The 16,547-nt window shown below is 43.0% G+C and overlaps 1 protein-coding gene across 3 annotated transcripts in view; it reads left to right on the top strand.

Annotated features, from left to right (window-relative positions):
• Positions 1-16,547, top strand: part of LOC311113662 (putative phospholipid-transporting ATPase IIB) — a gene marked incomplete at its 5' end in the record, with an annotated part of 62,163 nt that overhangs the window by 20,958 nt on the left and 24,658 nt on the right. For all 3 annotated transcript variants that reach the window (XM_084156939.1, XM_084156940.1, XM_084156938.1), the window contains 6 exons: positions 105-180; positions 1,312-1,388; positions 6,229-6,389; positions 6,599-6,741; positions 10,481-10,593; positions 12,431-12,691. In XM_084156939.1, coding sequence (XP_084013065.1) covers positions 105-180; positions 1,312-1,388; positions 6,229-6,389; positions 6,599-6,741; positions 10,481-10,593; positions 12,431-12,691 — 831 coding nt within the window. The remainder of the gene's footprint in view (positions 1-104; positions 181-1,311; positions 1,389-6,228; positions 6,390-6,598; positions 6,742-10,480; positions 10,594-12,430; positions 12,692-16,547) is intronic.

Below are 16,547 nucleotides of genomic sequence, written 5' to 3'. Positions count from 1 at the left end.
GCTGCACCCTCTAAGGAAGGGTTGTCGGGTATTAATAATAAAGTAACATTGTTCTTCTTGAATGTTCAATAAAGATATAACGATTTTGTATATCTCCCCTGTAGGAAGACAGTGACCCTCAAATCCATGAGAGTTTGAATATTGACCACACCCTTTGGGCCAGCACTATTGTGGCATCTGGTAAGTAAAAAACGTCTTAACTGTGTGGTTTATGATATGTTTGCTGTTAAAGGCCAAGATAGGTCAACGCTTTATTTTACTTTTGCATCCAAAGTTTGTAACCAAGCTTTACGTAGACATCTCTGATGTGTAGTTGTTTATGACATGGGATCCCATTCCCCAGCTAACCCAATGACATTTGTAGTGATAGACAATGATGTGGAAATGGGAGATTTAAAGATGTGTATAAATGTGAGTTCATAAATCTTTCTCCTACCTCAGTCAGCTAAGCTTAATTCCCCACAGGACCGTTTTCTCAGTGGAAAGTGTTTGACGCTCTCTCAGCCATCTTCTCCACACCATTGATCTGCGGTGACCCTCTCCCCCTTGGCCTGACTTTGACCACACAAACACACATCCCCCTTTATCGCCCCCGACCCCCTTTTACACACACACGCACAGACACCACCTAACTTAGTCCTCTGACATCATTCCTACATGGCTATGTCATTGTCGGCCACAAAACTCTCCTTGGCTTTCATCAGAAGGACACTCGATAGCCTTTGGTGTTCACATATTTAAATGAAAACGCTTCTACATGTTGTGTCAAAACCATTTGTCACATTTTTGCCCTTTTATCTTAGGTCAAGGTGATGATTGATTAATTTACATTTGATTTGTTCTCTCCTCCTCACCTAATCTTTCACGGTTTATTTCTCGACCCTTTTTCTCTTTCCATCTCCTTTTCTCTCTCTCGCTTAGCCTTTATAGTTGGTGGATTGCATGGGCTGTATTTAAGTGTATTAGTGGCCTTGCTCTCCCATTTAAGCTAATTTAATACTAATGGCACATTTGTCTTCTGTAATAAGGCCTTAATGAATCGGCAATTAAAGATGGTGGAGTATCGATCGGCTTTCATGAGCTGATTCCATGGGAAGGGTCCGGCCAGGTGCCTAACACATTAAACCCCTGTCTGTCTCTGTCTGTGGGGCTGAGTGGCTACGAGCAGGGAGCATATCAGCCACCGCCGCTCCCTCTGCTCAGCATTATTGATTCTCATTGCTGTCGGTCTTACTTGACAGAGATGAGTCTGAAATGTGTGTGGTCCAGGTAATGAGCAGCATTTCTTTCTTCTGTCTCTCTGTTTGGCAGGCACAGTGATAGGGGTGGTGATCTACACAGGCAAAGAGACCAGGAGTGTACTGAACACTTCCTCCCCCAAGAATAAGGTGAATGTTTATGTTTCTTTTGCAGGCAGAAATAAGTTGGGGATTTGTTTGTGTGTGTTTCTATGTACTTTTGTGTAAGACTTCTTGGTAGTGGGAAAATGTATCAACAGATAAGTCATAACGTTACACCAAATATAACCCATACAGTGCATTCTGAAAGTATTGAGACCCCTTGACTTTTTCCACATTTTGTTACGTTACAGCCTTTTTCTAAAATAGATTAAATCGTTTTTTCCCCTCATCAATCTACACACAATACCCCATAATGACAAAGCAAAATCAGGTTTTTAGAAATGTTTGCAAATGTATTAAATAAAAAATGGAAATATCGCATTTACACAAGTATTCAGACCCTTTACTCAGTAGTTTGGGGGAAGGCCCTTTCCTGTTTCAGCATGATAATGCCCCCGTGCACAGTGATAGGTCCATACAGAAATGGTTTGTCGAGATTGGTGTGGAAGAACTTGACTGGCCTGCTCAGAGCCCTGACCTCAACCACATTGAACACCTTTAGGATGAATTGGAACGCCGACTGCGAGCCAGACCTAATCGCCCATCATCAGTGACCAACCTCACTAATGCTCTTGTGGCTGAATGGAAGCAAGTCCCCACAGCAATGTTCCAACATCTAGTGGAAAGCCTTCCCAGAAGAGTGGAGGCTTTTATAGCAGCAAAGGGGGGACCAACTCCATATTAATGCTCATGACTTTGGAATGAGATGTTCGACAAGCAGGTGTCCCCACATACTTTTGGTCATGTAGTGTATGTACAGAGTTCTTACCTAAAGATTTTTGCCACAACCACACTCTTCTGTGTTAACCTTTTGTTGGTTGACACTGTCTCCTTACTATGGACATTTTTTGACATAAGTGCCTTTTAATAAGAACACTGATGTTGCGGGTCGAACAGCAAGGCCCAGTGTTTTGTGTAAACTCTGCGGCTGAGAGGAATTCAATATTTCAAGGAGATGTCAGAAGTGCCAATATGGAGACTAAGATTGGGGAGATAGTCATACAGTGTTGCTAAAGTCACAAGAAGGTTTTGGTCTCATAACCTGTTGTGACACAAGCCAGCACAATGCTTGCACTTGAGCTCAGTGACAGGACATCAGGTGTAGCTTCACTCTTTGTCTTGATGTTGTTGAACTGACTTTGTGAAGAACAACAAACATTCTGTGATGTGAGACATTTCCCCAACGTCTGTTCCTCATTGAACCCTGTTTATGCAAGTTCTAATGCACATATTATTTCCACTGGTGCCTCACAGAGCATGTTGGCAGTTATATACTGGGGAAAAAATGTAAAAGCAACACGTAAGTGTTGGTCCCATATTTCATGAGCTGAATTAAAAGATCCCAGAAATGTTCCATACGAACAAAAAGCTTATTTCGCTCATATTCTGTGAACACATTTGTTTGCATACCTGTTAGTGACCATTTCTCCTTTGCCAAGATAATCCATCCACCTGACTGGTGTGGCATATCAAGAAGCTGATTAAATAGCATGATCGTTACACAGGTGCACCTTGTGCTAGGGACAATAAAAGGCCACTCTAAAATGTGCAGTTTTGTCACAGAACACAATGCCACAGATGTCTCAAGTTTTGGAGGACCGTGCAATTGGCATGCTGACTGCAGGAATGTCCACCAGAGCTGTTGCCAGAGAATTTAATGTTAATTTATCTACCATAAGCCGCCTCCAACGTTGTTTTAGAATATTTGGCAGTACGTCCAACCGGCCTCACAACTGCAGACCACGTGGAGGTCCTGGGCTGGCGTGGTTACACATCTGACTACTTCACCTGCAGGATCATCTGAGACCAGCCACCCGGACAACTGATGAAACTGAGGAGTATTTCTGTCTGTAATTAATTGTGTGGAAAAACTCAATCTGATTGGCTGGGCCTGGCTCACCTGTGGGTGGTCCTATGCCCTCCCAGGCCCACCAATGGCTGCGCCCCTGCCCAGACATGCGAAATCCATAAATGTAAGGCCTAATTAATTAATTTCAATTGACTGATTACCTTATATGAACTGTAACTCAGTAAAATCGTTGAAATTTTTGAATGTTGCGTTTGTATTTTTTTTCAGTATAGAATGATTAGCGTGATAAACGAAGAGATCTGAAATACCTTTTCTGTTTTGTCTTTTTCCCACAAATTTCCCACAAACACAGAAAAATACATGCAGCGCAGCCAGATTAAATAATTCCTTTCACTTTTAATGGGTTTGGGATGAATTAAGTAAAATATGCACTTTTATTTATTTATTTACTTTAGGTTGATGTTATTCAGTCCTTTTTCCCCCCTGACTGAATTAATAATGACTTCATCTGATTCTCAGCGAGCCGCAGAAAATGTAGGTTGTCCATTGTTCCGGCAAATGGGGATCCTTTGCTTTTCAGGCATGCGCAGTGTCCTCAATTCTTATTTTAATGAACCATGTAGTGAGGCACCAGGGTGGGGAGGATATTTCTACCCCAGTCTACACTGGGGATTTAACTACAGCTGATAAATCAGTCACTGGTCTCTCAGTGCTCCCAGTTCTCTGGGGAATGGGGCCGGTAGGGGAAATTGTATGTTTTGCAGCTGTTGTAAGCGTGATGCTGGCACCTCGCCTCGAGGGTCGATAAAACTGCCGGTTTTTACTTTTTTGTGTTGTTCTCTAATTTTCTTAATCAGTTTGTTTTGTGCATTACTACACACACCCAGGTAGAACTTTTGAAATACGAATCGCTGGGTACTGACCGTCCACCTGACCTTCCCGAATTCCCTGAGATGGCAGAACAATGGACTAGCTTCTTCAGCGAAGCGTCGAGCTGCTTGGGAGTCCTACCTGAGAGTAGGAATCGAAGACGCCGACGGAGAGGCAGACATGGCGAGGTCTTAGTGAGATTAAGACGCCGGGCGACCTGTCCTCTATTACCGAGCATACTACTCGCCAATGTTCAATCATTAATGAGCAAACTTGATGAGCGAGGATCTCCTTCCAGAGGGACATCAGATCCTGCAACAGTCTGTTTTTCTGAGACTTTGCTTTTCTCCGACATCCAGACGGATTATATACAACCAGCGGGTTTAAACTTTTTTCGAGCTGATAGGAAGTGGGCTCTCTCTGGCAAGGGTGGTGAGCTCTGCTTTATGACCAACAACACCTGATGCGACAGGGGAAAAAGTACTGCTCCTCCTACTTGGAATACTTGGTCATAAAATGTCGTCCTTTTCACCTTCTGAGAGAGTTCACAGGGATTATCGCCATGGCTGTGTACATCCCGCCCCAAGCCGACACCAAAAAGGCTCTCAAAGATCTTCAAAATGAAATTCCCAGAGGCAGCGTTCATTGTTGTGGTCGACTTAAACCGTGCTTCCAAATTATTACCAACACATCAACTGTCTAACACGCAGAAATTCTACTCTTGACCACTGCTACACGTCTTTTCGACACAGGTATAAGGCCCACACCCGTCCTCCTTACAAATATGACTTACGCAGATCGATCAAGATGGCGAAACACAAGTATAGAGACAAAGTGGAGTAGCAATTCAGCGGGTCGGACACAAGGCGTATGTGGCAGGGGCTCCTAACGATCACGGATTACAAAAAGAAAGCCAGCCACATCACAGTAACCAACGCCACCCTACTGGACGAGCTAAACACCTTTTTGTCAAGGTTCGGGCACAATGACCCTGAGCTGCCGAGGAGAGCCCCCGATGACACTGAGGACATATGTAAGTCATTCAAATGTGTTAACCCTCGCAAGGCTGCCGGCCCAGATGGCATATCTAGCCGTGCCCTCAGGCCTCTATACCCACCTGCTTCAAGATGCCCACTATCATCCCTGTGCCCAAGAAAGGGAAAGTAACTGAACTGAATGACTACCGACCAGTAGCACTCACTTCCGTCATCATGAAGTGCTTCGAGAGGCTAATCTCAAAGACCATATCACATCCTCCCTCCCCCGACACACTTGACCCTCTCCAATTCGCCTACCGCCCTGACATATCCACGGACAACGCAATCGGCATTGCACTGCACGCTGCCCTTACCCACCTGGACAAAAGGAATGCATATGTGAGGATGCTGTTCATTGACTAAAGCTCGGCCTTCAATACCATAGTTCACTATAAGCCCATTACAAAGCTCAGGGCCCTGGGTCTGAACTCCTCCCTATGCAACTGGGTCCTGGACTTCCTGACAGAGCCAGGACAGCAGGGGGTCAAACTGTAGAACCCAGTTCCTACATTTGAATAAAATAATGGATTTGATCAAATGCTATGCTACATTTTATCTCTGGGACCCTCAGGATGACAAATCAGAGCAAGATTACTGACTGTAAGTACATTATTTACCTTCAGAGGTGAATGTATCAAACCAGTTGCCGTGACAAAAGTGTTTTGTTGTTGTGCACTATCCACAAACAATAGCATGGTCTTTTTTTTTAGCTGTAATAGCTACTGTAAATTGAACTCTGCAGTTAGATTAACAAGAATTTAAGCTTTCTGCCCATATAAGACATGTCTATGTCCCGGAAAGTTGGCTGTTGTTTACAACGCCATTCTAGTCACATATCGCATATTGAGCAGCAACTGTCCCGGTATAGGGACACCGATCCTGTAGAGGTTAAGCGTTATTGGCCAATCAGTACCTAGCTTTATATGTTCATACACTAGGGTGCCTGCTGTCTCTATATGAAGGACTACTTCTATAACAGCCACATGCATGCATAAGGAGCTAAATAAACCAAGCATATCTAGTCCCAGTGGAGGATTTGCCTGTCCTTTTTAACCTGTGGCTCTGTCCTCAGTATGGTGGCTCTAACCCCTGGCCTCTCTCTCCTCTACAGGTGGGTCTGCTGGACCTGGAGCTGAACCGCCTCACCAAGGCTCTGTTCCTGGCTCAGGTGGTCCTATCTGTTGTCATGATAGTGCTGCAGGGCTTTGTGGGCCCCTGGTTCCGCAACCTGTTCCGCTTCATCGTGCTCTTCTCCTACATCATCCCCATCAGGTACGGCACATATAGGTAGAGACAATATAGATAGATAGTGTATTCAACTCTATAGTACAGCATGGCATCCATTTCACTGCTTTAATGAGTCTTTGCTTGACTATTGTTGGTGACATTGTGCAATAGAATCATGGTAATCATTTTGCTTAATTAACACATATTTTGCTGAACACAATTGAACTTGACCTCTGTTTTATTTGTATGTGCAGCTTGCGTGTCAATCTGGACATGGGGAAGTCTGCCTATGGTTGGATGATCATGAAAGATGAGAACATCCCTGGTACTGTGGTACGGACCAGTACCATCCCTGAAGAGCTGGGCCGCCTGGTGTACCTACTGACTGACAAAACAGGTACCAGGATACACAGCCACTGATCAACTGTAACAGTCAGGGATGCAAACTGGTCGCCTTTCTGCGATATTCTCCGTTTTGATCTCAAAATAGGCCATCCACGTGAATCGAGTAGATCTGTGTAGTTTCTCATATCTAAATCATTGACTAAGTACAGAATGCATCCTTGCGCATCCTACAAAAATAATATACATTTACATTTTTGTCATTTAGCAGACGCTCTTATCCAGACCGACTTACAGTTAGTGCCTTCGTCTTAAGATAGCTAGGTTGGACAACCACATATCACAGTCATAGTAAGTACATTTATCCTCAATAAAGTAGCTATCAGCAAAGTAAGAGCTAGTAAGGGGGGGAAAAAGTCGAGTGCGAGTGTTAGTTCACGAAAAGGAGAGGGTGCGAGTGGGGGTGCTGTGGGATTATTTAAGATACTCTTTGAAGAGGTACGGTTTCAGATGTTTTCGGAAGATGGGCAGGGACTCCCTTACAAAAAAATATTGCAGTTTTGAAACTGCTGTAAAAGTGCACCAACTGCAGTCGACTATTTTGGATGCAGTAATTGCAGAATAACACTGCAAAACTACTGCAGTAAAAAAAAGCGGTATCATTTTGGACACAGTATTTGCAGCGTACTGCAGTTATACAGTATATGTCATTTCAGAGTGAGTGCTTCGTGGGCAGGCTCTGTCATCTCTCCACGCCACAAACTGGGAGGCTGTGGCACTGTAAGTATGGTGCTGAAATAAATGTTGTTGGGAAGCACACAGGCAAAGTTGGTTGGATTTACCAGAAGGTATACTAAACTGTGACTTTGTGCTCGTGTTTCTTGGCTATTTACATCGTTTTGTTCATACGCTAGGTTATTTTTCAATGTTAGTTTGAGTTTGATGCAACTGCTAACTTAGCCAAGAGGCATCTGAGATTCTCCACCGTTATCATGGCAACCCCCCACCCTTAAAGGGGAGCTGAACATATTCAAGTGTACATTGTGCTTGATTGAGCATGGAACACTCCAATAACCTTTTATTCCTGAACTTATATGAATTTCTTATCATTATAACACTCTTCCTCAAATACTTTCATTGTGCTTATGTACTCTTGTAAAAAATGTCAGCACCTAGCAATGTGTTTGAGATGTGAGACAGGATTTGTGTTTTCTTTGTCTTTATGCACTTCTATAGAACAACTTGTCAGATGCAGGTGCATTAAAGACTGAACTATTTCTGTCATGATAAACCTTAAACCCAGACCAAAAAGCCCAACTTCCCACTACCCCAGGAAACTATTTTCAAATGTGTATTATGTACTTGTTATTCTCGGAAAATAATCAAATGTTCTTACACTTCATATGGATTTTTCGTGCATTTCCGTGCAAATTATTTTGGGGGGGCCCTCACCAGTTTGCATCCCTGAACAATACAGAATTCAATTGAGATTGTTAGTTCATTTCTATTTAATGTATTCTACATTCGTTTTTTCTCTGACTCTTTTAGAACAAATGAGTATCCTTTCCAAGAAACAAACCTTATCCTGACCTCTGTTATCCTGAAATAACCACATAGTTATGGCATAGGAAGATGGCAGCCATTTTAAGATTAAGGTGTCCTAAGAAACATGATTTCTCTTTGGAAGGATATGATTTAATATTGAAAGATCTGAAAATAGTTAATAAGCATAAAAACCACAATTAAGAATGATGTTCCCTTTTAAACAAACCTTTGTCTGTTTTAGCTACAGTGGGGGAAAAAAGTATTTAGTCAGCCACCAATTGTTCATGTTCTCCCACTTAAAAAGATGAGAGAGGCCTGTAATTTTCATCATAGGTACACGTCAAATATGACAGACAAAATGAGAATTTTTTCCAGAAAATCACATAGTAGGATTTTTAATGAATTTATTTGCAAATTATGGTGGAAAATAAGAATTTGGTCAATAACAAAAGTTTCTCAATACTTTGTTATATACCCTTTGTTGGCAATGACACAGGTCAAACGTTTTCTGTAAGTCTTCACAAGGTTTTCACACACTGTTGCTTGTATTTTGGCCCATTCCTCCATGCAGATCTCCTCTAGAGCAGTGATGTTTTGGGGCTGTCGCTGGGCAACACGGACTTTCAACTCCCTCCAAAGATTTTCTATGGGGTGGTCCTCTGTAGCTCAACTGGTAGAGCACGGCGCTTGTAACGCCAAGGTAGTGGGTTCGATCCCCGGGACCACCCATACACAAAAATGTATGCACGCATGACTGTAAGTCGCTTTGGATAAAAGCGTCTGCTAAATGGCATATTATTATTATTATTATTATTATTATTATTTATTATTATTATTATTATTATTATCTGGAGACTGGCTAGGCCACTCCAGGACCTTGAAATGCTTCTTACGAAGCCACTCCTTCGTTGCCCGGGCGGTGTGTTTGGGATCATTGTCATGCTGAAAGACCCAGCCACGTTTCATCTTCAATGCCCTTGCTGATGGAAGGAGGTTTTCACTCAAAATCTCACGATACATGGCCCCATTCATTCTTTCCTTTACACAGATCAGTCGTCCTGGTCCCTTTGCAGAAAAACAGCCCCAAAGCATGTTGTTTCCACCCCCATGCTTCACAGTAGGTATGGTGTTCTTTGGATGCAACTCAGCATTCTTTGTCCTCCAACACGACGAGTTGAGTTTTTACCAAAAAGTTATATTTTGGTTTCATCTGACCATATGACATTCTCCCAATCCTCTTCTGGATCATCCAAATGCACTCTAGCAAACTTCAGACAGGCCTGGACATGTACTGGCTTAAGCAGGGGGACACGTCTGGCACTGCAGGATTTGAGTCCCTGGCGGCGTAGTGTGTTACTGATGGTAGGCTTTGTTACTTTGGTCCCAGCTCTCTGCAGGTCATTCACTAGGTCCCCCCGTGTGGTTCTGGGATTTTTGCTCACCGTTCTTGTCATCATTTTGACCCCACGGGGTGAGATCTTGCGTGGAGCCCCAGATCGAGGGAGATTATCAGTGGTCTTGTATGTCTTCCATTTCCTAATAATTGCTCCCACAGTTGATTTCTTCAAACCAAGCTGCTTACCTATTGCAGATTCAGTCTTCCCAGCCTGGTGCAGGTCTACAATTTTGTTTCTGGTGTCCTTTAGACAGCTCTTTGGTCTTGGCCATAGTGGAGTTTGGAGTGTGACTGTTTGAGGTTGTGGACAGGTGTCTTTTATACTGATAACAAGTTCAAACAGGTGCCATTAATACAGGTAACGAGTGGAGGACAGAGGAGCCTCTTAAAGAAGAAGTTACAGGTCTGTGAGAGCCAGAAATCTTGCTTGTTTGTAGGTGACCAAATACTTATTTTCCACCATAATTTGCAAATAAATTCATTAAAAATCCTACAATGTGATTTTCTGGAAAAAGAAATCTCAATTTGTCTGTCATAGTTGACGTGTACCTATGATGAAAATTACAGGCCTCTCTCATCTTTTTAAGTGGGAGAACTTGCACAATTGGTGGCTGACTAAATACTTTTTTTCCCCACTGTATGTGAGGTTAATTCCCCCCACCGCCACCCAATAAACTCTGCCACCGATGCTGAAAGAAATCCTAGGGGTAACACTGTAGCCATAATGGATGCATGACCCACTCAAAAATGACTCAATGAGCATCAGTATGTGAATTATGTGCTGGTTTAGAGACTCACTCATTAACCTGTTGTTTAATACAAATCTCACTTCATTATGCTTTGTGAATTGAAGGCACTCTAACACAGAACGAGATGATCTTCAAGCGGCTGCACCTGGGGACAGTGTCCTATGGGACGGACACCATGGACGAGATCCAGAGCCATATAGTGCAGTCATACGCACAGGTGATCATACTCTACCAGTTAGGGTTAAATTCTTAGTATTGTCTTAAATGGTTCACTGAATTTGAGTAGCCTCAGTAAACATGTGCAAACATCACCTGTCAATTATAGGAATGAACAGGAGAAAGATTAGCTATTGATCTGTTTGCTTTGTTAACTTTCATAGGATCAGGAGAGATCATGGCTCATGACGACTCATAAAGAGTCATTGAGTTAAACCTCTCTCTTCGTTACTTTTCATTGTTCATTCATGCTCAGTCTCTAAGCGTTACACCGACGTACTTTCAAAACTAGCGTTTCCTCTCTAGGTGGTTGAGGTTGATCTGTAGCTGAATTCATGAAATAGTTATATTGTTCACACTCAGGCAGGCCCCTAACAGCTGTGCTGAGGATGGAACCATCTGCCTGCACTCTGTTTTAAGCTCGGCTAATGAAAGATGACAGTCTTTTTAGCGCGCTACTCAACAGCAGCTTGCGTTTCAGCCCCACTGATTTGTAGTACTGGTGTGTTTCATGTTCCCTTTATTACAGAGATGACCGAACGTGACAGAGATTGATTGTAACGCTACATGGAAATCTATCATAATCTCATTATAGGTCCCTGCATGACATGGTTTGTGAGGAACAAAGGGTATGTAGATAGATATCAATGTGTGAAATTGAATTATGCAGGCATCTGTAAACATGATGAAATTCATAGGAATAAATGCATTTAATATCACGTGCAGAGCTATGGTGATGCCATTGTTACGTTGAATGTACAGTATAGAGCGCAGTTGTGTACAGATCTGCCAACTAAGGGGAAGTAATCTATTAAATGCAGAATTCAAGGTAGACATAGATTAATATATATATATATATATATATATAGGTTTAACCCTTAAATGAGGCCAAGCATTTACCCACCTCTGTGTAAAGGATTGAAACAGAGAGATTGAGATAATGTAGCAGTGAAGGGTAGTCTGAAAGGAGAGCGAGATGAAACATGACCTTAAGGGCAGCTGGCAATAGAAGGAGCTCTCATAACTTGACTGGCTACCACTCCCATTTTTCATAGTGACGTGAGCGCTCTGTTGTAGGCTTGCAGAAGGGTTGTCATTTAGCATCGTTGTAGGAGTCTCTCTCTAGAAGCAACAATGGTTAATAAGGCAAAATCACCTGCTCCAGTGGAGCATATCAACCCTCTCAAACCTAGCTGGCACAGTGGGCTGGTCCGTGAGACGCCACTGAGTTGAATTGATGGGCGTTGTCAGGTCGGAGAAGACTGAAAAGCCCCCGAACCAGATATGACACAAGAAAGATGATGATACAGCGTTTCCCTGCCACTGTGTTGTTTAGTTGAATACTGTGTCAGGTGAATTGTGCCCTGAGCGGAGTGAGGGTTTAATCTGGTAGCTACTTCACTGCCGAGTGAGGGAGGGAGAGGGAGTGCTGGTGTTGTACTGTAGCAGCTCAGTTATGGCATTGTCAGGATTTTTGCATGCTTGATAATGGATGACAACAGGCTAGTGAGAGTTGACAGGGTGATTGCAGCCTGCGAAAGTCGCTGCATTACCTGTCTACTGTATCAGTGGTCATATTTCAAACATATCCAGCAGGACACAACATTTTGGAACTTTCAGATGGGCATGTTTGTTCAACATAACATAGGAATCATGACGACTCTAGTCATGGCATTTCTTTCTACAACGTTCGAGAATGTTTTGCAACTAAACGTGGGCCAGAGCTATGTGGAATTCCCCTTAGGGAATGTCTGTTTTTCATGTCATCATAGTCCACTCCCTGTATGCAGAATAATAATAATACATGTGGTTTACTTTTCTCCACACCGAGCACCCAGACCCAGCAGTCCAACGGCAGCAACAGCAGCACCAGCTCCACCGCGTCCAGGAAGCCCCAGCCAGCCCCGGCCCCCAAGGTCCGCAAGAGCGTCAGCAGCCGCGTCCACGAGGCGGTGAAGGCCATCGCGCTGTGCCACAACGTCACACCCGTCTATGAGTCCTTCGCCAGCGTCAATGGGGAGACTGAGTCCACTGCCGCCGAGGCCGACCAGGACTTCAGCGACGACAACCGCACCTACCAGGCCTCCAGCCCTGACGAGGTCAGCTCTAAACTCCACAGAGATCTATTCGTAGGTAACACCGTAGCAAGACGTTTTGCAACGGAAAACCAAAACAAGCGTTTCTTATTGGTCAAGTTCAGGTAGTCCCTCCCTGTTTCAGTCCGTTTTCTTCCGTTTATTGGCTACTGAATACGACCCAGGCTTCTCTCTGATGTTTCCGCCTTCAACACTAAATTACCTTTGTAGTTTGTCATAACCTGGGCCTCATGGAATGGCCATTAACTCCGAGGTCATAAAGTTGTCAGAGGTTTAATCAGCAGTGTTTGTCCTTTATAATTTATAGCTCTAATTGTAGGAAGAATCTGTACTGATAACGACCCCAACGGCAGTCCCGTGGCGTCACCTTCCTCTGCCTGTCTGTCTGTGTAATGTAAAGTAGGACCATTTATGACCACCAGTACCAGGTGCTGCTTACCCCATCATTTACTGCCCTTTCTGATGGGAATATGGCCGCTGTTATTAGAGAAATCCAAGAAAGTCCTGGATGAATATGGAATACACACAGGGAACAAGGAGAGGTTTCTTCGTTATATAACTTTGTCATAAATATTCAATACATATCAAAGGATCGCTAATCCCCCCCATATTGTACAGTATTCAGGACCATTGGAGTGTTTTCACCCATGACACAATGATTTTGTGAAACTTACCTTGGCTTGCGCTAGGCTCGAGCCCAGCGCAGCTCAGCCTAGAAGTCAAAATGATGATAAAAGGTTTCCCTTTTTGTCTGCTCTGGAATTGCCTGCCTGCTCGTCCATCCTGTCCCGCCTTGATGTGTATATTTATTTATTTCCTTTTACACTTGGCTCCATCTCCCCCTATTGTCTGGTACTGCTTGGATTGATCAATATTACATTTTCTCTGAGAGACGATGAGAGGGGTCTGTGGTTGTTCAGTCTCACCCCTACCTCTCTCTTTTCCGCTCCATCTCTACTCACATGTCTCTCTCTCTCACTCTTTTTCTTCCCCACTCTCTTTTATGATCTCTTTGTTCTTTCTCTCAGCCTCATTGACAGCAATGTCAGAGCCCAGTCAGTGCAGCACTATGAGCTCCATATTTCATTGGCTGGCTCACTCTCCCTCTCTAATCTAATGATCTGGTGGCCGGCCTGGGGTCAGAGGTCAGGGTCAGTCGACCTGCTGGTCAACCATGCTGTGATGAGGGCCCTGCTCTAATCTCTGACCCTGTGATGTCAGAAGAGGGGTGCATCCCAAATGGCAACCTATTCCCTATGTAGTCCTCTACTTTGGACCAGGGCCTATAGGGAATAGGGTGCCATTTGGGACTGGCCCGAGAATGTTTGACCAGGGCCTATAATGACCGTGGAGTCTCATGAAGTAGCAGTTTATCATCTCCAATATGAGTTAATTGGATATCCGATGGAAAAAGTGGACCCCAATGGGAGTACCAGGCAAAGGAACAATTTGTTTGGTTTGTTGAGTATTATCACTTGCATATACAAGTCCCTGATTGACCCCTTTCAATAGGAGACCAAATAAAACTGCAAAGATGGACATTTATCTACAGAGTCAGTCAGCATGCATGAATGATTTACATACATGCATAGTTTTAATGTGATAGCTACAAGTTAGTGCTACAAGATAGTATTTTGAATGTTGACCACCCTAAATCAATTAAGATAATTATATTTAGCAAGTGCTTTTAAAATCCTAGTTTTGATTGGTAATGACATGGTGGGAAGAATTGAGCTATTACAGATCCATTTTCATCATGAAATGCTTAGCTGCTGTTAATTTCATTTTGATATACAGTACCAGTCAAAAGTTTGGACACCTACTCATTCAAGGTCTTTTCTTTATTTTTACTATTTTCTACATTGTATAATAATATTGAAGACATCAAAACTATGAAATAACACATATGGAATGTAGTAACCAAAAAAATCAAAATATATATATTTTTTGAGATTCTTTGCCTTGATGACAGCTTTGCACACTGTTGGAATTCTCTCAACCAGCTTCATGAGGAATCCTTTTCCAACAGTCTTGAAGGAGTTCCCACATATGCTGAGCACTTGTTGGCTGCTTTTCCTTCACTCTGCCGTCCAACTCATCCCAAACCATCTCAATTGGGTTGAGGTCGGGTGATTGTGGAGACCAGGTCATCTGATGCAGCACTCCATCACTCTCCTTCTTGGTTAAATAGCCCTTACACAGCCTGGAGGTCTGTTGGGTCATTGTCTTATTGAAAAACTAATAATAGTCCCTCTAAGCGCAAACCAGATGGGATGGCGTAATCGCTGCAGAATGCTGTGGTAGCCATGCTGGTTAAGTGTGCCTTGAATTCTAAATAAATCACAGACAGTGTCACCAGCAAAGCATCCCCACACCATAACACCTCCTCCTCCATGCTTTACGGTAGAAACCACACATGCTGAAATCATCCGTTCACCTTCTCTGCGTCTCACAAAGACACACGGTTGGAACCAAAAATCTCAAATTTGGTCTAATGTCCATTGCTCGTGTTTCTTGGCCCAAGCAAGTCTCTTCTTCTTATTGGTGTCCTTTAGCAGTGGTTTCTTTGCAGCAATTCAACCATGAAGGCCTGATTCACGCAGTCTCTTCTGAACAGTTGATGTTGAGATGTGTCTGTGACTTGAACTCTGAAGTATTTATTTGGGCTGCAATTTCTGAGGCTGGTAACTCTAATGAACTTATCCTCTGCAGCAGAGGTAACTCTGGGTCTTCCTTTCCTGTGGCGGTCCTCATGAGAGCCAGTTTCATCATAGCGCTTGATGGTTTTTACGACTGCACTTGAAGAAACTTTAAAAGTTCTTGAAATTTTCGAGATTTACTGACTTTCATGCCATAAAGTAATGATGGACTGTCATTTCTCTTTGCTTATTTGAGCTGTTCTTGCCATAATATGGACTTGGTATTTTACCAAATAGGGCTATCTTCTGTACACCACCCCTAACTTGTCACAACACAACTGATTGGCTCAAACGCATTAAGAAGGAAAGAAATTCCACAAATTAACTTTTAACTAGGCACATCTCATGAAGCTGGTTGAGAGAATGCCAAGAGTGTGCAAAGCTGTCATCAAGGCAAAAGGTGGCTACTTTAAAGAATCTCAAATATAAAATATATTTTGATTTTAACCCTTTTTTGGTTACTACATGATTCCGTATGTGTTATTTCATAGTTTTGATGTCTTCACTATGATTCTACAATGTAGAAAATAGTAAGAAATAAAGAAAAACCCTTGAATGAGTAGGTGTGTCCAAACTTTTGACTGGTACTGTACATGATCACTAGAATGTTGGGAATAGTATTCAAATGATTGATTGGGTAGTTTAAACCGGTCTGCCATTGTCGTAAAGTAGTCACGGGTAGTCTCTTAAATTTCTTGTAACACATGATTCACATACAGTTTGTATCTAAGTTGACATGGCTTTAAATAATTCCAATGGAGCTGATAAACTAGATTGAGGAGGTAGGTATTAGATCCTGACTGTGTGCGTGCGCGTATACACGTTCTTGCTGCACGTGCGCCAATGCGATTATGATCCACAGTTGTGTGGATATAGCCAGCCCAGCACGGACCTCAAAGGGGAACCAGAAAGAAATGATGGGGTATTAGCAATCAGTTCCAATTTGTAGGTCAGGAGTAAATTTTAAAAAATGAGCCCGTGGAGATTTGAGTCGTGTGTAGCTGAACGCTCACTTGGGGGGCGGGAGTTCCTGCTGAGGAGAGGAGGGAAAAGACAAATAGAAAAACACTCCTCTGTTTGTGAATGAACTGTGTCCAGACTCCACTCCAGAGATAAGGCACTTTGACCATTGTATACATAGTATTTGTAAGGCAACAAAC

Source organism: Coregonus lavaretus (genome assembly GCF_964263955.1).
Source record: "Coregonus lavaretus genome assembly, chromosome: 40".
In the NCBI taxonomy this organism is placed as follows: domain Eukaryota; kingdom Metazoa; phylum Chordata; class Actinopteri; order Salmoniformes; family Salmonidae; genus Coregonus; species Coregonus lavaretus.
The sequence above is the reverse complement of the archived record's forward strand: the minus strand, read 5'-3'. Positions and strand labels throughout refer to the sequence as shown.